This window comes from Thermoascus crustaceus, assembly GCF_041956765.1.
Source record: "Thermoascus crustaceus strain CBS 181.67 unplaced genomic scaffold VTN00scaffold_9, whole genome shotgun sequence".
Taxonomy (NCBI): domain Eukaryota; kingdom Fungi; phylum Ascomycota; class Eurotiomycetes; order Eurotiales; family Thermoascaceae; genus Thermoascus; species Thermoascus crustaceus.
Window position 1 is genome coordinate 1,082,858 of NW_027192535.1, and position 22,848 is coordinate 1,105,705.

At 51.2% G+C, this 22,848-nt stretch overlaps 7 protein-coding genes across 7 annotated transcripts; 2 read left to right on the forward strand and 5 right to left on the reverse strand.

Moving 5' to 3' along the window:
* Nucleotides 1–1,256: 1,256 nt before the first annotated feature.
* Nucleotides 1,257–2,572, reverse strand: VTN00DRAFT_10370 (uncharacterized protein; the record flags this gene model as incomplete). Its single annotated transcript, XM_069427019.1, has 2 exons — nt 1,257–1,461; nt 1,518–2,572. 2 exons carry the CDS (start codon nt 2,570–2,572, stop codon nt 1,257–1,259), a joined length of 1,260 nt encoding a protein of 419 aa, XP_069284132.1.
* Nucleotides 2,573–3,633: 1,061 nt separating this feature from the next.
* On the forward strand, nt 3,634–4,308 carry VTN00DRAFT_10371 (uncharacterized protein; the record flags this gene model as incomplete). The annotated part of the gene is made up of 1 exon (XM_069427020.1): nt 3,634–4,308. One exon carries the CDS (start codon nt 3,634–3,636, stop codon nt 4,306–4,308), a length of 675 nt encoding a protein of 224 aa, XP_069284133.1.
* A 1,983-nt stretch (nt 4,309–6,291) lies between these two features.
* Nucleotides 6,292–10,244, reverse strand: VTN00DRAFT_10372 (uncharacterized protein; the record flags this gene model as incomplete). The annotated part of the gene is made up of 4 exons (XM_069427021.1): nt 6,292–7,219; nt 7,275–7,441; nt 7,502–7,686; nt 7,754–10,244. 4 exons carry the CDS (start codon nt 10,242–10,244, stop codon nt 6,292–6,294), a joined length of 3,771 nt encoding a protein of 1,256 aa, XP_069284134.1.
* A 1,381-nt stretch (nt 10,245–11,625) lies between these two features.
* Nucleotides 11,626–12,674, reverse strand: VTN00DRAFT_10373 (uncharacterized protein; the record flags this gene model as incomplete). The annotated part of the gene is made up of 3 exons (XM_069427022.1): nt 11,626–11,822; nt 11,886–12,325; nt 12,439–12,674. The coding sequence occupies 3 exons, from the start codon at nt 12,672–12,674 to the stop codon at nt 11,626–11,628; spliced, it is 873 nt and encodes a 290-aa protein (XP_069284135.1).
* A 2,004-nt stretch (nt 12,675–14,678) lies between these two features.
* VTN00DRAFT_10374 (uncharacterized protein) lies at nt 14,679–15,770 on the reverse strand (the record flags this gene model as incomplete). The annotated part of the gene is made up of 1 exon (XM_069427023.1): nt 14,679–15,770. One exon carries the CDS (start codon nt 15,768–15,770, stop codon nt 14,679–14,681), a length of 1,092 nt encoding a protein of 363 aa, XP_069284136.1.
* A 1,003-nt stretch (nt 15,771–16,773) lies between these two features.
* VTN00DRAFT_10375 (uncharacterized protein) lies at nt 16,774–18,080 on the reverse strand (the record flags this gene model as incomplete). The annotated part of the gene is made up of 3 exons (XM_069427024.1): nt 16,774–17,007; nt 17,063–17,809; nt 17,895–18,080. 3 exons carry the CDS (start codon nt 18,078–18,080, stop codon nt 16,774–16,776), a joined length of 1,167 nt encoding a protein of 388 aa, XP_069284137.1.
* Nucleotides 18,081–21,182: 3,102 nt separating this feature from the next.
* Nucleotides 21,183–22,459, forward strand: VTN00DRAFT_10376 (uncharacterized protein; the record flags this gene model as incomplete). Its single annotated transcript, XM_069427025.1, has 3 exons — nt 21,183–21,417; nt 21,790–22,317; nt 22,392–22,459. The coding sequence occupies 3 exons, from the start codon at nt 21,183–21,185 to the stop codon at nt 22,457–22,459; spliced, it is 831 nt and encodes a 276-aa protein (XP_069284138.1).
* Nucleotides 22,460–22,848: the final 389 nt, after the last annotated feature.

The following is a 22,848-nucleotide window of genomic DNA, read 5'->3' on the forward strand; positions in this document are numbered from 1 at the left end:
AAAGCGGAGATGGGACCCATTCAAACAGCGACGAATTGAGAAAGACTGCGAGTCGAGTCGAGCCAGTTGGACCGCGCAAATTGAAAGCGGGCCCAGAAAAAAAAAATTGCCAGCTCATCAACGATTGAATAAGAACGTAGCCCAGAAAGATGCTGCAGCATGAAGCAGAAAAAACAGAAACAATATCCCCGTGTTCTTTTCGGCGACAGCTAGCAGGAAAGAAACTGGGCCACCTTGCATGAACAGGGCCCAAAGCATGGGATAGAGAACTGACAGGCAATGTAGTCATCAGCCGGCTCTGGGGATATCACCACCGAACACAACTTATACAACAAACCTCAGTGCGTTCGTGGCCAGCATGCAGGAAACGCGGCGCCAGCAAAGAGAGGAAGGGAAAGGTTGGATTGAATCCCCAAGCTGCGCGAACCTATGATTCGCTGCTTTCCTCTGGCACTGGGTTGGGCATTCATACCTGCATCATCAGTGCGGCTGTCGCGAAGAGCGTTCAGGAGTCAACATAACGAACTGACTCAGAAGGATATCAAAGTAAACAGATGGATTTGAAATCCACGAGGCTTGACCATCCGGGGGGAGGTTCCTTTTTTCTATTGTCGTGTGAGACGGTTGGGATCTTCAGACGGGAACGGCGAAGCGGGGAGCTTCTTCGACCTCCCCCGCGCCCCCGAACAGGTGACCTGAAGCTTATCATGAGATCGCGCAACCGTTGCCAGTTACAACCGATCTCCCAAAAATAGCTGGACTAATGTGAGAAAAGCTTGACGTGGGGGGGGGGGGGGGGTTCGCTTCGACCGTGAAGATTGTCGCTACTAACCCTCCGAGCGCACCATGCTCGTGACAACTCCAAGTTCAGGATAGAGTATGTATGCCATGCAATATACTTGTTATGTCGTAATACTTGCATTTCCAAAAGTATGGGTCATCATCATAATCATCAATCCCTCATGTTATCCATACAAGCAGTATGATATCGTAACCAAAAAGAAATATCCTTCAAATCAACAGAAAAGAAAAATAGAGCCACCCAAAGCCAAAATAAGCAAATTCCCGTCCCAGTTAAGAGGCCCCTGGCCGCACTTGGTTCCAACGTACGTTAGGCAGTACAGATGATGCAAGCAGACAAGACCAAGGTAATCACTACTAGCAAATACATGTGGATGAAGGAGAAAATGAAACCGAGCAAATCGAATGGCCCAGGCCAACGCGAGTCGGCCATCAGTCATACGGGCCTCATAGATCTAAGTGCGAGTGGAGGGCTGTCGTGGATCCGCCGATCCCCGACGGTGGAACACTTCGTCAATCAACCGCTTCGGGCCGAAGTGGTCTACATTCTTCATGAAAGAAGACTTCCTCGGGAGCGTCAGCTGCACATGTCTCTTGCTATGCCAGCGACGTCTGATGCTATCGTCGACGAGGGCGATCAAACCAGTTGCTACAATGACGCTGTTTGCAGTTAGCACGGTGTATAAGCGCCTGGCATGTGGTCGGGAAGAACTTACTCGGCAACGTCATGCATTCTTTCATAAATGGAAGGGTCACTGATCCACATGGACGACGGCGGTACCCAGCCCCCCTTGCTTTGCTCCTCGACCGCCTCCTTAGGGGTCAGGGGCTCGGGAACTATATGGGCAACGGGCTTCGACGTGCTCGTGTTGATCAGATGATAGAACACTTCCGTGAACTCTCCGTCGTTTCGATGCTCGCGCTTCCACTGGTACTTGGTGGACCAGTACTCGAACTCATACCGCTTGGAAGCCCCAGTGCCCTGTCTCTTCACCTCCACGTGGGCGTAGTTGGAGAACTCGAGCAGTATTGTATCCGACAGGTCCGTTGATTGTTGACAGCTGGACATCTCGTTATCGAAGCAGACGTCCTCGTCGGTCCCAGACTTGTAGCCCGAATCCTTACGCTTCAGACACGTAGTCTGCTTTGCATTACCACTCGATCCCGGCCTCAGACTTGCCAAGGCACTGCTCAATGATCGCCGAAGGGCCGGACGCTGGACAGTGGCCTCTTGGCGCGGCTTCCTCTTGGAGTGGCAAATCTCTCGACCGGAATCCCGGCAGTAGCGTCGGAATGAGAACTTTCGCGTATGCAGATCGTGCATACGGAGGTGGAAGAGAATCACTTCTTGCTGGTAGCCTCTGCTGTGAGCGAGCAGCGTGTCGACACGGAGGTTCATGTTGCCGTCGACGGTCGCGTCGTCATGTCTGACGAGAAGCCGTCTCGGGGAGGGAAACAACTCCGCGAACGCGGACGGATTCGACGGGATGGCCGTCGAGGGGAACGTCTCCAGCCTGTCCTCGACCACCTCGTAGCCCGGGTCCTCCAAGACATCCTCGAACGACGGGACCGTTGACGCGTAGGTGGAGGTGGAATCTCGCACATCCACGTCCTGGAACGGGCCCACCGCGTCGCAATGCTTCAGTGTCGGGCGATCGCTGTAGACGGTGGGAGCGGTGCTTCTCGAGTGTTCGGAGACATTGCTGTAGGCCGAGCTGGAGCAGGTACTTTTGCCCGAACGGCTGCGGTAGGACTTGGGGTAATTACCCATGATGATGATGATGATGATGATGATGTATATGATGATCCAACGTCTTCACGAGCGTTTCACAGGAGGAATGTGGTATGTAGGCAGAATGAAGAGGTGGGCAGAAGGTCCAGGGAGGTTCCTTCGTCGACCTACACGTCCTTAAATAACGATAGATAGATACTTTTGGAGGGGGGGGCGGAGGGCGTGGGGAGAAATAAGAGGCTGAGAGCAGCAAATAGAGCGAAAGTGGAGCGGTCTGCGGACAAGCACCGGCTAGATAGACGTCTCCATGGCTACAGGAAACATGAGCATTCTCGAAAGACATGCACTAAACGTCAGACGGAGCGCTGAGAACGGAAAAGAAGGCGAAAGGAAGGGAAAAGAAGGATCGTGAGGCGTCTAGGGGAACTTGTCGATAGATGTATGGGAAACAGAGCGATGGGGCGTTTGAGAGAGGGAGTGTTTCAGGACGAGGGAAGAAGGAGAAGCAGCCAGGCGACGACGGAGAAGGCTCAAGGCAGCATCGGTGGAAGGGGGGACGAGTGAGATATCGCAACGTCGAGGACGGTGGAGGATATTGGGTGGCGCAGGGAGGTGAGAGCGAGCGTCTCGGGGGCCTGGCGGTCTGTCGAGGCTGTCCGACGATACAGAGCAGAGAGCAGAGAGCAGACGATGCCAGCCCTGCGATGCTGCCCACTCACCACCACCAGCCACGACAAGCCCCCCTGGCCAGCGTCATCGCCGTGACAGCCTGGACGGTGGGACTGGATCTGGCTGGCTGCTTCTCTTCGGATCGCGAACAGAGTCCTCGTTGGCTGCGGCCGTGATACGCCTGCGACTCTTCCCAGTCCTCTCCTCGTGTCACTCCAACCCCGCGCCAACCGTCCGTGTGGCCGACTCATCCTCCATCTCATCCATCCCTTTTAGAGTCCCAGTACCAGACCGCCTTCGCACCTGTCATTCGGTCAAACGGCTCTGGGACATCGATATAACTCCCGAGGCTCGTTTTCATCTCGTCCATTCACCGTCATCCGCCTTCCCAGTGCGCTATCTGTCGGGTGACGACACACCACCAGCTTGACATGCCAAGCCGATCACCAGTTGACCATGGCCGTGCAGGCCTATTTCATCCCAATCCTGCAGGGTTTCGATCGCGGGCCTCTCATTTGCTTCTGTTTTTCTTCTTTCGACAGTTTGACACATCGTGGCGGTCGGTCCGACCAGTGATCTGCTGCTCCGGCGTGCGAGACGACAAGCGACGAGAGTGGCCCGGTTGGGACTGCCCACCGACCTTTGGCCCCAGCGTTAGCTTCGAGGCGTTCTGCAACCCGCGAGATGTCATCTCACATGCGACGATGCCTGGACGGGCTTCTTCGGATCGAGTGGAGCGCAGCGACGGGATCCTGCAGGGTGCAGCGGTGACCCCCTCCGATCGCGCTCGTCCTGGTCCTTGGGTTTTCGGCCCTAAGACCCACCAGCCTGTCCCTGGTCAACGGTTGTGCCCGGAGCGCTCTGGAAATCACCCAAAGTCGAACCATGTGGATGCACGGTCCGTTGCCGTGATACTTGACTTGACTATAAGCAGGGATCTCTGCGAGCGGCTAACCTACGGGCATTACCCGGGGAATAAGACGCGTTTTTTGGAATTCGCTCCCATGATCTGGTATAACCTAACCTACAGCCAGCACATGCTGCTGCTCTCTTTGCCTGATCGGCTAGCTGCTTTTCTCTCCCAAGTAAACAATTATCCGAACTAATCACATTGCAGCGGAATCTCGGTACGGTAGCCCGTGAGACCGGCCTATCACCTCGAAACTTCTAGAGTCTGAAGAGGCGCGTTTTCGATCAGGCGTACCGTACCAGGGACAACTCATATCCATCCGTGAACCGTGAACCGTGAACCATAAACCATAAACCATGTTCGCAGCGGGCGGACATACCCGGACCATGTCATGTCCTGCCATGTCATGCCAAGTGCATTAATTGTGAGTTATTAATAATTCTCTGCATCTGCATCGACAGGGGTCTGGATGAACCCTTGGAAAACCATCGGGAGTTAGATGAGATGAGATGTTTACTGTACGACGTGTTGAACCTGACCTCTCTACTCTTTCCAGAGTACATACGTTACGTACTGTACTATGTACATGCTATGCTGCCTGCGTTCCGCAATCTCTGCTCTGACCGTGACATCTCGTTATTACCAACTCAGGTAGAGTATGCGGAGATAGATAAGTAGATAGATAGATACCCAACGTCGAGCAAAGTTCGGGTACCTGACTGAGTCTGCACCACACTACAGTTACTGTACAAAGTTTACCTAGCACGTACATAAGAACAGCTGGTCCGTGATAAAAAAAAACCTTGCTGCCTAGATAGAAACCCTATTCTCTTCATTAATCATTACGCCCGTAGACACGAAGTCTTAAAGCTAGGTTAAAACTGACAGCCAGCGGTTCCATGGTTCCATTCCAGTACTAAGTTAGGTAAGGACCGCCGCCCGCGGATCACGGGATGGGTGCGCCTTTGAAGATGAAAATTTGGTTCGGAACGGACCGAGTAACCCCGAACCGTTAAATAACTAACGTAACTAACTATGTTAACGTAGTTAGTTATGTTAACTAACATACCAGGTCAATCTTGCTTATGTAATTCCTTGACACGAGCCGTGAGCCTGACTCATGTCATGACACGACACATGGGTCTGCAGGATAACATCACCGAGCAGTCTACGTCCTCTACCACAGACTACAGAAAGCACCAGTAATATAGAACCATATAGAACCACGGACAGAGGTCACCTGTTGGTACAGCAGGTAGGTACCTACCTGAGGCACCCAATATACACGCACGGCACATAAGCAACTTTTTTTACTATCAACAGGTATCACTATCACGTTGTGCTAGAAGACTACCTAGGTAGATAAATAGATAACCAGAAAATCAATGTCTGATTGCTGTACATGATATCGAATACCTTCTCCAGGGTCTTTTTTTTATTCTTATCCTCGCACTTGATGGACCCTGCGCTGCGCCTCTGCCTGTCTGACCGCTAAGGTAGATATATCTACCAGGCTACCCTATGGTGGCAGCTTTTTTTTCTTGCAGAAATCATCTTTTAATTTCCCTTTTTTTTTTAAAAAAAAATTTTTTTTGACTCGTTGAGCACTAACTAACTAACCCTTGATGTTGTTTGAAGAATAATATCCCCCCTCTCCTCTCTTTCTTTATGAGATGATTTCTCGATTGCAAAATACCTGCCCTGTCTGTTCCTTCGGCTACCCTCAGCTCTACTACTCTATTATCTCACTGCAAGTTCAGCTTACATACACACTTACTAGACCCCTACGCCTACGTGGATAGAATGGTAGATCGGCAGGAAAAATAAAAAGTGAGTCAGAAAACAAAAAGAAATCCACGTCATTACTTACATTACATCGCATTTATCAGAAACTCATACACATATATACATCACATCACAGACATAGACAAGTTTCTGAGCATATGCCGTGGCACATTCCATAATATCGGGTCGTTTCCTCCAATTTCATCCATCCATCGTCAAAAATCATTTTCAAGGGTGCGCGGGGGGAGAAAAAAGAAAAAAAAGGGCAAAAAAGCAAAAAAAGAAAACAACCATATACTCCAAACATAGGGAATCAGAACAGAAACAAAAACAAAAAAAAACCAAATCAGCCTCCTCTCTTCAAAAGGCAAAGCCCTCAAGAAAGGGAGAAATATCACCTCCTCCAAAACATCAGCTTCCCCGCCTTCCTCTTCACCGTCCACCACTTGTCCGTAAACCAGTCACCGATATCCAGACCAAAACCCGTACCCCCTCCATAATGATGATGCGACCCCAACGCACTCGTACTACCATTCACCCCGTTCAGACTCCCCAGTCCTGCATTATTGATATTACCCGCCGAGAACTTCATCTTACCCTCCGCGATCTTGTGGACCACGTTCAGGATGGCAAACGTCCCGGATCCGATGGCTCGGAATACCGCCAGCGCAGCGACAGACCACAGGATGATGCCCAGGTAGACGTTGTTGGTGGCGTGCTCGTAGCCGTAGGCTTCGGAGACGGCCATGGCGAGAACCATGTTCGCCACCATCCAGATGGACACCATGTAGGTACGCACGGCGCGGTAGTAGTCCTCCTGCATCTGGCTCTCCGAGACGGGGGGCTTGGGGACCTCGAGACGGTCACGGAGATTACGCAGCGCCTCGTCGTAGCCGCTGTCGATGTCGAGCTGTTCCGACGGCATTTCGACCTCGACAGTGGAAGCACCCAGAGCACGAGCCGTTCCGAGATCCGTGTGCAGGGTGTTGTCTCCCTTCGTTCCCCAGGTCACATCGTGCGTGTTACAGAACGCGTACACCTGCAGGGTACAGATGTAGCTGGGCAGCAGAGCGAAGTACTGCGCGGAGGAGGTGAACATGTGCCAGGGATCGAGATAGAGGAATGACATAAAGAAGTAGAGACCAATTGTGGACATCACCGAGACGACGACGTTCGTGAACATGTTGTTACCGAGAGTCAACTGCGAGTCTGGATCGTTTCGATTGACCAGCTTCGTGATGACCATGTACAAGGCCGCAAACGTCATGTAGAACATAATAATACCGTATACGATCATTCCAGAAAGGAACATCTTTTTCGCACTGCGACGATATCAGCATCAATTCGCTGAATAATACAACTCAAGAGAGTACTTACCCCTGCGGTCGATTGCCCATGGAGAGAATGAATTGCAGACACATGAGCACGACACAGGCATATCTCAACACGTTGAAGATATACTTCCCCATATTGTGGCCAAAGGGGTCGGTTTCCGGATCCGCCAGAGAACCCGCAATGAAATAGAACGCCAGATAGAAGTTCGCCTGTTGAGCTGTGTAAGCGCATAACCCTCCATCTCGGATCAAAGACGTGGCGCCACCTACCAGTCCAAAGTAAGTGAAAATCAACTGGAAGAACTGGTACACAAACTCGATATGAAGGAGGATCTTCCGAGCAAGTGTGTGGTCGGTCTTCCAAATTTGACGGAAGTTGACAAGGGAGTAGACAGCCGCGAAGAAAGCACCATTGAGCCATCTACGTCTCTGGGAGATAAACTCCGGGACCGTATCTGTGCACGACGTCAGCAGTTAGCAGTGCAAAGAATCAATGGATTTCAAAGACTGAAAGATACATACCCGGAACGTCAGTCTCACCAACCGCACTCTTCACGAACTTCAAGACCCATCTCTCCTCCCTCTTCGCGACCAGCTCCCAGCAAAGAATACGGTCCTCAGCCAGGTACATATTCGCCGTGAAGACGTCGGCATCTTTGCCGTGCAGTGTCTCTCCCTTGAAGTACTGGCTCAAAGGCCCGTGGCCGGTCGAATCATTCTGCAAAGCATAGTAACGGTATGCACTCAGAGCACCGGGCAACACAGTAATGTACCCGAAGACAGACTCCAACGGCTTATCCAGGATGTTCGACATCTTGTATTCAAAGTTCTGAGACGCAACCAATGGGTTCAACAGTCCCAGCCAACCTTTGCCTTTGCCAGCCTTGATCTCACCCGCCGCACCGGCAACATTAGAGTCCTGATCGAATGCCTTCCAAAGATGGTAGAGAGCCGTCGGAGCTGGCTTGGTCCCAACATCCAGAAGAATACAGACGTTCGGCTCCAGCGCACGACCAAAAGCGTTGAAGAACCACCGATGCGAATTGAGCTTCTTCAGGTTACGCTCCTTCAAACAGAAAATAACCTGGCAAGGAACGATTCCCTTCTCAGCTCCCTTGAACTTCAGGTCCGAATCGAGGGACACCTGAGTGGTGTACTCATAAACGTGCGCTGTGACCTCCTTCTGGTTGACGATGTTCTTCGCAATGCCCTCTTGGTAGACACCCATAGCAGCGAGAGCGTTGAGGGTTCGAGGATGCACCTTCTGACGACCATCCGCAATGATACACACGACGATCTTCTGCCAACCATCCTTTCCCCAAGTTCGCGACTTGCTACGCGAACAGAAGTGGCTGATATTCCGCATAATACCGTGCATCGTCCGAGTAAAGTCGACCTCATTCTCGTTATACATCGTCACACAGATAAAGAGTTCCGTTTCACGCGTCGTACTTCCAATCTGCTGGCGCAACTTGTATCCCCTGTCCACGAAGTCATCCGGATCGCAGGTGACCGCAGTATACCGCATGTGTGTAAACTCGCGCGCGTCTCGTCTCGGGAGGAAACTGTGAAGAATGGTCGGAATCTTACACTCCAGCACCAGTTCACCGTTGATAAGTCGGACTTCTTTCTTCGTCATCTGCGCCTGCCGGACACCCCTGCGGACCTGCTTTCCCGTCGGAGCAGGGCCATAGTGCATGTTGACATTGGCCATACTTTCGCTCTCGGTGTAGTAATCGAGGCTGACCTTCCTCATCTCGTCTTCCTTTTCATCCATAACGGCGGTAGATTCGCTGTCGTATGTTTCGTAAGATCTCACGCTCGTCCTCGTTTCACTTCTAGGATCATACGTCCTCGCTCCATCGCCGAAGGGATCCTCATTGTAGTTGGCGTCGCCAATGTCGATGCTCACCTCTGTGTCGCCAGATGGGGCCGCTGATCTAGCAAACAGTGGTGCTGGCGGCAGCGGTCGTCTCGGACTCCCCCCATACCTTGAGCTTGGAGTGCCTGGTCGGGGGCTGCCATTGATGTCTGCGGGTTCGTAGCCAGCACTCGAGACCGACGGTGGTGGAGGTGGCCGAGCCCAATCTCCGCGAGACGAGGGAGTCCATGGTCTCGTGGGTGAAGCCGGACGAGAAGCAAATTCAGAGTCTTCCGCGACGGAAGGGGGAGGCGGCATATGTGGAGGGTTACTAAAGCTCGAGCCTGGGTGGGTGCTCTGGTAAGAGATATTAGATCCTTGGCGCTGGTGCGGTTGGAAGTACCGTCTCGTCGGCGACACACTGCGAGGAACCTTGTCAGCATTTGTTTCTTGGGTGAATGCTTCCTGTGGCAGTGGACGTCGGGTCAATGTCGCTGTTGAGGAAGGGGCGTTGACTGGAGCATTGGCAGGACGGGTGTGAGAGTTGGTGCCAGCAGAGGCATCATTTCTTGTGGACTGGTGAAATAGCGGCAAAGGCACGGTCAAACTGGGTATGTGATGGTTGTGTGGAGCAGCAACTGTATCATTGGCAGATCGGGTCTTCTGCGATTGATCGGTGACCTTATTTATTCTCAAGTCGGGTCCCTTTTCAGGCTCGACACTCCTGATCGTAGGGTTTGTTGTGGACGGGAGTGCGGGAAATGGTCCAGGGAGGGCAGAACTAGGAACCAAAGCACCGTTTGAAGCAGACAACTGTCCATCGGAAGGGGAAACCGCTGTGTTCTTTGCGACGGGTGCAGAAGCAGAAGAAGAAACAGGAGGCTGAGTATCACCAGGGGGAACGTACGGTCTCAAAGGCGGCGGTACCGGTCCGCTCTGGAAACCAGTGGTAGTACTCCCCAAGTCACTCAAGTCATCGTCGATATCATCCGTTTGAGGCAGCAGTCGCATCGTAGCTCCATGGTACCTTTGCGGAGAAGTGGTCGGTTCGTGATCGATGAAGGACGACGTCTCGGAGAAAGGATATGCGGGCGGTTCATCTTCATAGATCGGTCCCGGCGGGGGGAAGTGGGACGGATTCGAGCGATCCATGGAACCTGGACTTGTTTATCGCGATCTCTCAGACCGTCAAGTCGCACATAGCCCTCGAGACAGGATGCGATCCGTGTTTAAACAGACGAGTGATTGCAGCGTTGCAGGTCGTTTGCAGGGTCTCAATGGGTCAATTTCTGAAAAGTCTTATCGTCAATGTTTGGGGTCGGGGTTCTAGTGGAGAGAACAATGCTAAAATAAAAACTCCAGATCAGACTTGGTCTTCTCCACGTTCTGTCTGCGTGAAACGCTCACTCACAGCGACGTCGGGTTGTTCTGTGACCAGCAACCCTAGTTGCCTCGTAGATACCTAGGTAGATAGATAAGGACCGTAAACAATCGTATAGATCGATTGCAGTACAATGCAAGTGCTGAAGCAGGTCCGCACCCAATGCCAACGTGGTTGAAGACGGTCAGGACAAAGGAAGAGAGAGACAACGAAGCGTCTGGACAACAGAATCCGGTGGACCTGGGTACACTTTACAAGTGAGACGTGCGTCGCCTAGTAGCGGCGTGGGCCAACGATCCGATGTTTTAGTTGCTGGGCTGGCCTGGAGATGTGGGCGGCGGCGCAACGTCTCCACGGCAACGAACCCGAAACAACCCACTCAACCACATGGACTGTGAGCAAGTGTTTTGTCCACAGGGCGAATCCAGGAACGAGGTATGGAGTAACTGACATGCAGAATTGTTCTTTTTATTTATTGTTAAATTAATATGTTGGCCTATGAGGATTTGCGGATCCGCCACGAGGCACTGCTGCTGCTGGACGTACACATGGAACTACGGGTACCACCTTGGTTTCATAGCAACCTAATCAACGATACAGACCAAAAATTGCATACAAATAAGCGCCCCCTTGCAGTTTCACCTGTCACATTTCATTGCCTTAAGACGCGGCCGCCAAAGTTCGAACAAGGACTCACAATTAAGTATTGAGAGGGGAGGGTATCGCCGGCTTGCAGAAGCCGATCATATGCAATTTCAAGTCAAGTAGCGAAAGAGACTATGTCTATGGCTGATGAAACAAAGGAATCATCAGAGTAATACACCTGGTATATGCAGACATGATTTCTTTTTCATGTGGTCGACAAGACCCCCCTTGGTAAGCTGAGCGGTGATGTCCATCTCGAAAGTAATCATAATGACATTGTAGTGTTTTGAGTTTTCACTTTTTTCCTTTTGTCGCATAATTTTCATGACTAACCAATCCAAGTTTTTTTTTTGAAAAAGCAATAAAGAGCAATGTTTTCGAATATTGACAGTGAAAGATTGGCGTCGTTTTCAGTTTTGTCGAGATTCCGCCATCAAATACCTATTCCTATCACTCCATATACATTTTCTTTTTCTCGATCTTGAAGACCAATATCTGGCTTGATGTTTAGTGATCGTCGAGCAATGGCTGGCGCTCACGATCCGTGGCTTCTGGCTCGACGATGCGTCTGAACAGGACGTCGCGGTTGGCGTACTTGGTGGTCGAGATGTAGAGAGATCCGACGAAGAAGACGGCAAAGATGGTAAATGCGAAGATCCACTGTAGTGCAATGATCTTGATGGCGAATTGCTTCAGCGCGAGAGCTGTTCCCAGGGTCAGTGCATCATCCCCTTCGTCTTAAAAATATTTTATCGGGTTCAACTTACAGAGCGTCAAGAAGCTCAGCGAGTATCCCAGGATATAGTCCTGGTTAACAAGGATATGGAAATATCCAACTACGAACAGCACCCAGATGAACACGTTCGCGACGATCCTCGCCGGCAGACTGTTACTGCCCACTGCGACGGCGCCGTTCCAGAAGAGCGCCGTCAACGTCCACGCGTAGGGTCCGGCAACGGCGGGGAAATGGACGAAGGCAGGCAAGGGACGATGGACCCAGTAGGCGGTGCTCTGGCTGAGGAAGTTCGCGGCCAGGATGACTTCGGCACCCCAGAAGTGGTTGCGCACCCAGAGCAAGATCCACGCGAAGACGAAGAGGTTGTTCAGGATGAAGTGGCTTGCGACGGTGGAGGCTGCATTGACTAGCGCAATGTCCTGGGAAAAGAGGTGCGCGACGTAGTTGAGCTGCGAGAGCAGGAGGAGGATCCTATCGGCGATATAGTCAGCAACGGCTATGACGTACTATAAAAGATATGACTGATTCAATCTCCGCAGAGACACAGTAAAGACGAATTGAGCCATTAAGAGAGATATCCTCACCAGTATATGCCCGTCACGATGGCGCTCTGGCTGAACGGGGTGATGTGCTTGTCACCCTGCTTCCAGAGCCTGTGTCCATTCTCGATGTCGTCGGGCTTATGCACGGAATAGTAGATGCCTACGACGAGGACGAGCACCCAGGAGAGCGGGACGAGAATGCGGTATGCGACGAGGGAATTCCTGCCATAGGCCTCGCGCTTGGCGAAGGGGTTGTCTACAAAGGGGGAGCTTGACATCAGTCACAAGAAATGGAGGAACATGAGGCAGCACAGCGGGGTAGAAGCAATGTATACAGGGTCAACGGGAGTCTCACAGAAACCCATGATGAATCAGGGCCGCCCTGCAGCTCGTCTTCAAACTATTCAAACGAGATTATGTAGATCGAGCAGGCCGATTCGCTCCACTCCGCGAGCAGAAGTGTGAGGTCAGGATCGTATCTTGGAAGGAACAGAGCTTCGAGCTCCAAGATCAAGAAAATAAGAAGCGATCACAAACCAGCTCCCTCCAAGAAGGACAGAGGAAAGAGAAAGAAAATCAACTACAGGCAGCAGCCCAAGAGCGTTATGTACCTACCTAACTTCACCGGAGGAGGGGGGGGCGAAGCACCAATCCGGCTCATCCTCCAGGGTTTAAAAAAAAAACACATGGCGAGCGACCATGTCGTAACACCCCCTCCCGCCCTCTTGCTCTCCCGCATGGAGTATGTAATGTAACCGGGATGTCGCGGACAAATAGGAGCGCTCGGCACCCCCGGTCTCTATCCCCGCATTCGTCTCAAAAAGGCTCTCCTGACGACTTGGCTGTTGCTGCCATGCAATGCCAAAGATCTCCTGTTTTTTGATACGTTGATGGGGACGTGGAGTAGAAGGCATCGTGTCCGTGCGTCAATGTCGCTGGCTTGCTCTGCTCGCACGAGTCTGAAGAGGGATAGGAGGGCAACAGCGCAGGGTTTTGCGTTGGGTTAGGTAGGTACTGTACAAGGTACTACTATGGATAGTAAAGTAGTATGCTATCCTAGAAGCGAAGCACGGATGGGTGTGGACCTCATGGTCTGACATCGGACGAACGATTCAAGGACATGGATTAGCACATGTGCGACTAATGTACTGCAGATCGCGTCGTTTCTCTCCCCGCGCAGGTTATTACCTCATAGCGGTACTGTACATGTACAGTACGTTATCAGTACTTAGTAGCACAGTAGTCCGTGACTTGTCACCAGAAAGAGGAGCCGGTGCTACCTAAAACACTTAATCGGTACTTATGACCTATGTACACATACCCAACCGGCTACAGGTTTCGGGGTCTCATTTCCTGGATGTCTTGGATGTACATGTACATCAGAGTATACCTCCGAAACTTGTACCCGGTTTCTCCAACGGCCCAAACGCGCCCAACCAGCCACCTAGCTAGCCTCCATCCCATGCAGCAACATGGCACACATCCCATCTCCATCTCCTGACCCGTCACGCTGATCAGGCCCTCTTTTGGCCTCTTTCCGCTGATACTGAAACAAAAAACTTTCTCACAGTGACGACCGACTTGTCACCCTGTCGTCATACATTATCTACGCACGTTTTCCTTCCAATTCCGGGCCGGAGTACGGAGTGAGGTCAGCTAGCGCCTTTTACCTGCAGCTGGCCTTAAACGCCATCTTCTGTCATCTGTAGGGACTTAGGTAGGATCCACCATGCATCCAGTGACGGATTCGGAAAAAGGGTCAGCAGATCAGTTTCCCCCCCCCCCCCCCCCCCTTCCCCTTCTAAACCTTTTCGCTTGTGTCAAAGTTGCGTCCAGCTCCTATGTGCGGGGTGCATAACGTGCTAGGTGCTAGATGCAGGACGTGGCACTCCCTACATCCTACTCCTCTAAGGACGATACAGTAGAGGCATCTATATTTAAGAGACGGCTATGATCGACCTAGGGACATTCCTGACCTGTACAAGGTCCTGCATACTTCCGTACGTCCATGCATCCGTCACCAAGGTCCCTAGGAGGTATAGTACTTCCATTCATATGAAGATGCGGAGGGCGAGGGAACAAACAGGACGTTGAGCAATCTCTTCTGCTCTTCAGTCCAGGTGGACAACGTGGCTAGTAGCCTCCTGGAGTAAAATGTTTGTCTTGTCCTCATACAAGCAGTATATTCCATAAAGTGCCATAACAATAGGTCATAAAAAAGATCCAAAATCACCAACGGAGCAATTATACTGTTTGTTCATCTTATTTGAAGAGCCGTGAAATCACCAAGCGCCCGTCTCTTTCGAAAACCGTTGTAGAGCATCCAAAACACGCGCATGCGCCCCCTCCGGCGCCGCAACCATCCCATAGGTATCTGCCAACACCCTCCCCAACCCACAGTCCACCGGGTTCCCCTCGAGATCCGTAATCTTGCCCCCGCACTCCTCGAAGATGAGCATCCCGCCCGCGTGGTCCCACACATTCGACCGGTACTGCTTCTTCTTTGGAATCTTGATGAGGGCGTTGCACCCTCCCACGGCCATCGCGACGTACCGCATCTGCGCGGACCAGAGGTCCGCTCGGGGCGGCCAGGGCGCGCCAATGCGTGAGGCGAACTGCGCGTGTTTCTCGAAATCGGAGGACTTGGCGGCCGCGCAGTCGACGAAGCGGAGACCGCTGAGGTCGTCGTCGCTCTCGGTGCCCACGACGCGGATCTTGGGGATCGGTGTAGCTGGAGCGAGCGCTCCGCGGCCCATCGGTCTGATGTATGCACCCTGGCCGGTGACGGCGGAGAGCATGAGACCGTAGCCGTCCCGGTCGACGACATCCTCGGACACCGTCCCTTTCTCGAGGTTTAGATTCGGACAGCCCAGCACGCCGACCTTCTGCTCCCCGTCTTCCACAAGGGCAAGGCATACGGCGTACTGCTGACCGCGCATGAATGTCGCCGTGCCGTCGACGGGATCGAGAACCCACGACCTTCCCTGACGCTCGCATTTGCCTTTAACGCCTAGGTCGATGAGGTCGACCATTTCTTCCTTCGTTGATGGAGTGGCTAGGAGTGCTTCGCTCTCCGGGTCTTCGAGCCTTGTCGTCGAGACGAGCTGCCAGACACGGTCCAGTAGTTCTGGATCCTCGCGCAGCGAGTCTGCAGATTCCTCTCCGACAAAGTCGTCGTCGGGAAAGGCGCGATGCATGGAGCCGATGATCAAAGCTTGGGCCGCGAAGTCGGCGATAGTGACTGGCGTGGAGTCGAACTTGTCAATAGCGCCCTTGTCGACGGCCTCCAGGAGGATTTTGGTCAGAAGAGTGGCCCGCTGCACGGCAAGGCAGGCAATCTGGAGCTCTTTGGAGTAGGGGTTTGACGAGCTCATTGTGAAAAGGGTTCGGGAACTGTAAGAAGGGGTTGTTTTGCCAGAGGATTGTCCGCAAACAAAGAATAGCAACGCTTGTGCCGCAAGGTAATAAATATATACATACAAATGTAAGGATGAGATGCGGAGAACAAGCACTATTGCTGGGTAGGAGGAATCTTTGATGAGTGCAGCTGTACGACTTGCGATGCTTTTATAGATCAGATGACCCAATAAATATAATGCCTCCTTATCAATTAGGCACTGAAAATTTCCACCCAAAAGAAAAGCAGATGTGAGCAAGCGATATCTCTATTCCGATAAGCAATATGCGAGTGACGCTTGCAATATCAGCGCGTTCACAGGGACGAATTCTCTAGAAGAAAATCTGAAGAGAATGCTTGCTGCCACGTAGCTCCAGGTATGATATTTACCTGAGACAATTTCAATGTTTGCTTCGTCCGTCTGTCAAGGCGCTGAAATCCCAGGAGCGCTCTGAAAGCCGAGGCCTGTCAGTACAGGCAGCCAATGTCTGGCTTGCACCCTTGTCCAAATATCACTTGATACGTATCCCTGATTAACCAAAAGAGAATCTCTCCCATCCAATTGGGGATCCACGAGTGTCTGTATGGTTCAATGGGGAGCCTAAGGCCTGATCGGAAAAGCGAGAATGTTGAAACTGGTAGTATTTACTCCCGGTGAGATAGAGCGGCTATTACGCGGGATGGGAACGCCTCGGCACGAAGTCATCACGTGACATATCATCAAGCGTCACTTGAAACCTTTCCACTTTACATGTCATATAAAGGTTCCATTCTGTGTTCTATGAATATGTATATGATCGTATAAAACACTATACGTGTGCTCTCGTGACAAGCTGGAAGCGATCCCCGCTTAATTCTTCAAGGAAAAGACCCTCGAGCGCCTCTCATCCGTATCCCAGAACCCTGAAAATCCAGATGAAACAAAAGGGGCACATTCGTTAACCGTTCAATGATATCTCATGTTGCTCCCAGAATCAAACTCAAAACGGGGCAAAAGCAAGTTCATAGGCGAAGGCGAGGCTCATCTTGGCATGCTGCAACATGTGATCAAAGCTTAGGTACTTGATCTTATCCTCCGTCGTGTGGATCTTCTTGTCGGAGTTCTCAAACTCAGACTCGATGACGAAAGCAGACGGGTATCCGTATCTGCTCGCAGACGCATGGTCGGAGCAAGCGTAGCCGCACCTCGTCTCAACATAAGGCACGTCGCAATACTGCGCACCAGAACGTTAGTTATGCCTTGGTTAGAGAGAAGATTGAACGACTTACAGTAGTGATCACCCCCTTAATGAACTCGGTCAAGCCCTTGTCAACATAGTCGACGATAACGCCAACAGATTCCTCCTGCCCGGCATCCAGGGTACCCTGCACGTAACCGGTCATGTCCTGCTGTAGCATAGCCTTGACGTCCCTCTCTTGACTCTTGTACCGCGAGAAGACGGCCTGAGAGCCAAGAAGGCCACCTTCCTCAGCAGAGTACCAGTGAAATTCGACCGTGTTGGTCGCATTCCCCTGAACGAGCTCCTCAGACTGCAGGAGGGCTCGCAGGGCCTCCAGGATGGTCACCGTTCCACTGCCGTCGTCATCGGCGCCTGGAGCAGCCAGGATCGATGGGAGGAACAGGTTGATGCTGTCCTGGTGGGCGCCAAGCACGACAGTCTTGTTAGTCTGGCCAGGGATCCGAGCAATGATGCTAAACTGGCCCCAAGGATGGTGGAACTGTTCAACAGTCGCGCCGTAGATGGCAGCACCCGAATTCTCGACTACCTCCTTCACCTGGCCATACAACCATGTTGCTGACTCAATGCCAGTTTGAGACTTATAGTAGCGTGTGTGGAAGGACGTGAAATGCTCGAGATTCTTCCTCATGTTCTCCTTGGAGAGATTCTTCGCCAAAGGCTTCACTGTGCTCTCATGTTCCATCTTCAATGGGAACTGGACGGCATTGGTCGAATGGAAGGCTGGGTAGGTGCCTGCGTCGACCTCTGCGGTGATGTCAATGAAGTTGACGCCGTCCTGGATCAGACGGAAGAGGTTAGATGCTGTATCGCACAGACAGGCACGTCGTCGGGAAGATGCTGCGGTGAGGATGAGGATATACCAATTTCAAAGCCCATTTCTCCTCCTCGGTCACCCATCTGGTTTGATAAGGTGCTAGCTCGATGAGGAATCTCTCAGACTCATACCCATGCTTTTCGCCGGCCAAAGGTTTCTGCTGTGGGATCAGAGCCGCCAACGCGGTCGTGGAAGCTGTAGCTCCCAGCACGAGAGCTGTCAAGAGCTTCATGGCGGTGACAAGGCAGCAGCCAATCTAATGCGTGAGCAGTCTGACAAGGATAATAATAATATGAATAAATATAGACGACTTTCTGACAATGGCTGCTATGGATAGGAGACAGGATGTGATGTACGCGCTTTGTTCAGGGTCCGAGTTACGACCCTGAAGCTTGACCAGGTGATGGGATAGGAAGCACCTCTGATGAGTCGGAGCTGAGCAGCTTATCGAGCGACGACGCAAGGGCCACTGCGGAGAGTGCGCGGGCTGCGGAGCGCTAGTTGGGCCTGGTGAAACATCACGCAACCTTTGACCGCCGCCCGCAGCCGCGGCTATGGTTATTAACCCCGGTAGTGCTTACTAACCCGCCTCCCGCTCCGCAAGCGGAGGATACGTGCGATCCATCCATCTTTATCGCAGTACACAGTACACAGTAGAACTATTCCAACGAATCTAGATGAATTGTCTGTGCTAATGCGCTTCTCCTCGACCAAACTGAGCGAAGAATTGTGGCGATAAACTGTGGGAACATCGCAAAAGGTGGGCTGGCGCTCCGCTAGGATGCACGCGGCCTTGAGGGTAGCCCAGCCATATGGGATTGAGGCAGGAGGAAATGGCCGATGGCAGATTCGAGGACATAATCTCGATAGCTGCCTGATATAGTACCTTGTAGCCTTTCCATTTGGCAATGATTTGGGGAGGCGTTGGAGTCAGATAACCTGGAACGTGATAACCGGTGATAATTAGGTACCTTACCTAGCCTGGCCTATGCTGCTTTCTAATGAAGATACAAAGACAACGGGTCACTAGTTTCCTAGGTGTCCGGCGACTGATCTCGTTTGCACCAGTCTCTGACGAGTCCGAACGTTCATAGAGCAGAATGCAGTATACCTTCTGGCTTAATCTAAATGAATGGTTCTAGTTCCAACCAGCAATAGCTCTTGACCGGAGCCTGATGTTGCCGTTCATATTGCAAGGAGCACGTGCATAATAATTGGTCCCATCTCAGCAGCATATGTATCCAGATGCCTGATTCTTGTCGACGCGCTTCCTTGGGAATCACAGTCTCTGGCTCGAAATTATTGAATTGAGATGGCCACGTGGGATCGATCTCATCCGGAAAGTTCAAATTGTTGTTATCCAGGGCAATCCTGCTTCACCAATTCCTCAGCAGTCTGCCACCACAGCTCAACTGGAAGGGATGAAATGGACCTGCTTTATTGAGTCTCTGTTGGTGACAGAAGATGCTGGCTTCGTGCGAACTTAAAGAAGGCAACTGATTGATTGAAGACTGGTTCGCTCTTCCATTGTGGTTTTCTGCGCTCTTGATAACGCTGGGAAGCGTTTTATATTCAGCGCCATTACTGTACCCACCGCAGTCGATTTTCTGTCTGGTTGCCAAATGCGACTTATTTAAAAGTGTCTCTTTTTACGAGTCTCGTGTCTGACAGTGGCACGTGTGGTAGGTTCACGAGCTACTTGGTCGCGAAATCAAGCGCAGTGTTTGCAATGGAGATTAAGATCAACAGGTTTCTTTGATCAGCAAGGCTAATATTTAAGCTTTCTGCCGTACCTCCAATTAGGGACCGTAGTGTGCTATTTGCTCTCTGCAATATGGTGCCGGTGACGTAGGTCAGCCTAGCCACTCCGTGATCACTGAAGAAAAATGAATCGATAAAAATGAATCGATAAAAATGAATCGATAAAAATGAATCGATAAAAATGAATCGATAAAAATGAATCGATAAAAATGAATCGATAAAAACACTTTTTGGCTCATTAGATCCACAAATAATGAGCGAGGCTGCGAATAGCTCAGTGCAGCGACGAGAAGAGATTGCTGACTGTTGACCTGTCACATAGCCTCAGTAGCAGTCCATACAGAGCAGGATGGTTGGCCTGATTTTTGCGTGTTGTGGTTTAAAAAAAGGCGGGAGGATTCTGAGGATTAATAATATACTATTGCACCATCCGAACTAGTCATATTTGGCACCATGTCCGCATATATTACTCTTTGTAGTAATCATACGTCCCAAAAGCTGGCAAAAGACATTGTGGTTGTGGGAAGTACTGTAGATATTCATTTCAGCTACCCACCTCCAGTGCCGCTATGATGGAATCAAAAAAAAAGAACGCGCCGCAGTAAGAATATCAGCCAGCTACTGGCTACAGTGGACAGATTAAATAAAGTTCATGGTACCTGGGCGCTGCTTGGAGAGCGACCAATACCTGCTACTCGGCTAGCACCCAAGCTTAATCTAGGTACTAATTGCTAGAATAGAGTTACCTCATACAGCTGGCTCTATATGGTAAAATGCTGCATCCAATAATGTCACTGTTGGAAAAATCCGTTGATCTTGCTGCAAAGAGGAAGGTATGATCTCATAGGTATTGCCAAACACGGCCCCAATGCGGGTCAAAGCCTTGTGAATGTCACCCATTGAGTAATCAACATCATGTCTACACAGAAAATCTACTGAAGTCCTCGGGCTGACTTACTTGTGTTGTCCAAGATTCTAGACGTCTTCATATTATCCTCCCGTCCATTCCTTCACGCCATGATTCGAAGTTCGATCAAGATACCCATCTTGGAGGATACCCACGTAGGCTTTGTAGATTCCTATTCAAGCAACTACTGCGTAGGAGGTATGTTAGTGTGTGGGTATAAATTAGTTCATCCCAAAACAGGAAGACTGATCACCATTGTTTTTGCCATATAAAGCGGCCGGGGCTGCAACTATAGTCATAATACGGGTGGCTCTGTCAGGAAAATTCAGTGTGCTATAATGCTATTTGATAGATTTAATAAAGTTATGGCATCAGCAGAGCGCATTATTGGGTACATCGCAAAGGAGTAAGAAGTGGCTATGAAGAAAAAAAGTTAGCGGGTTTGCTTAGAGAAACTGAGGAGATTTTATGTCTCGTCGACGGTCGCCTGATGATTCTCTAGAAAAGCTCGTCGAACCAGTCTTACCAAACCATATCTTTTTCTTCACAGATAAAAGCATTTTCCGTTTATTACCTCAATATAGCCACCGGAGAGGGCATTTTCGAAAAGAAGATGACGAAGATCAATTCTCCTGTGGGATCCGTCACCCTGGACTATACCCTGCAATGGCCTCGTCTATGCCTTTGTCAACCAAATTCGCCTACCAGTCTCCTCTACCACTGGCACATGACAAGGATGCATTTGCGAGGCGGTTCCTGCAAAACCTGCCACAGCGATACGGCTTTCTCGCCGGTAAGATGCCTCTGGTCCTGTTTGACCTTGACAAAAACGAAGAGGAGAAGGCCTTTGGAAGCCGGAAGTTTCCCAAACGCTACGCCCTCACCATGTGGAGGCACTCAAGTCTTCAGCCAGTTGACTCCGAGCCAACAGCCTGAGTTAAGCTTTGTGGAAAGCCTCGGGAGATATGGTTATAAGACCCAACGCCCGGATCGCGGTCCTTAGTCCTGTCGACTGCCTATCACATCTGCAGCATGTCGTTGACCCCGAGGTCCACTACGAACTACTGTCAAAGAGGGGGCTTGAGATTTCGGGATTACATTCTCCAAAAACAACCGTGATCATACCGATCTAACAGCGGATCAAGTACTGGATGAAGCGGTCTTGCGAGCGGAAGTAGCCCGGATGATCAAGCCCATCAGTGGGCATGAGCTACCATTTGTCGTTAAAAGTTACAGTCTATTTCAGGCCAGGGGATGTTCATCATCCGCACAGACTCGGACAGACTAGCCGCTGAAGAAGCGCTCAAGGTCGAGCTGAGGAGAATGCTCCAGCAAGTCGATTCTTCGAACCGGCATATGCACCCCTGCAGTTTAGTGGTTCAGGAAATGGTTCCCGGCGAGGCCGTAGCAGTGTCCCTTTTTGCCACCGAGAAGAGAAGGGTCACATTCATCGGGTGCTGTAAACAGGCCTTCGACGAAACAACAGGACATTGGAATGGTGGTTTTATCTCATACAAGGATCAGGCCCTGTTAGAGCAGCAATATGCAGGTACAATAGACGCGCTGGCCCGCTTCCTCCACAAGAAAGGATATTATGGACTGATAGGCGCAGATGTGACGACTGACCAGCCCGGGAGGCAACTCATCATTGACATCAATGCTCGTGTCACCGGGAGCTACAACCTGGGATGCCTCCAAGGCCACTTCGTACGACGAGGCCTCTTTGAAGCCGTTCTGCTCTACCGCTACATCTCCCTTGCACAAGAGACAGCTTCGAGCGTGTTTTTGATAAAGAGCTTCAGTATGGCAGCATGGTTATCAGCGCATGGTCCCACGATGCCCAAGGGAAGTCTAGTCTCGCCGCTGTTACTATAGCGGCGGAAGACTCGCCCCGTCTCGAGGAATTCATGAAGAGGTTGAAGGAGTATGCGAGGGCTGGATAGTTTTTCATCTCTAGGGAACGCAACGCTTTAGGAGAAGAACACTTCCTTTGCATAACAGGCTACGCATTGGTCACTGAGCTGTGCAGCCATGTCGAGATGGAATCGAATCACTCGTGTCGGATGAGCAAGAGCGGAGAGGCTCGGGGACTAGGGTTCGTTAGGGCTGCAGGCGTCGCTCGCCCACCAACCAGAAGCGTGCCTGGAGGCACCTGTATCTATCCGATCTGCACCGCTATCTGCACGCGGGCTGCGACGTGACGGACCTCCGGAGTAGAGCGCGCCTTATCACTCCAGGTGTCCTTTCCCCTCATCGTGCTCTCCTCTGCCTGCTCGAAGATATCCTCGAGGATTGATCTCGTCCCAGTTTTCTACTCATAGGAGAGCAAAAG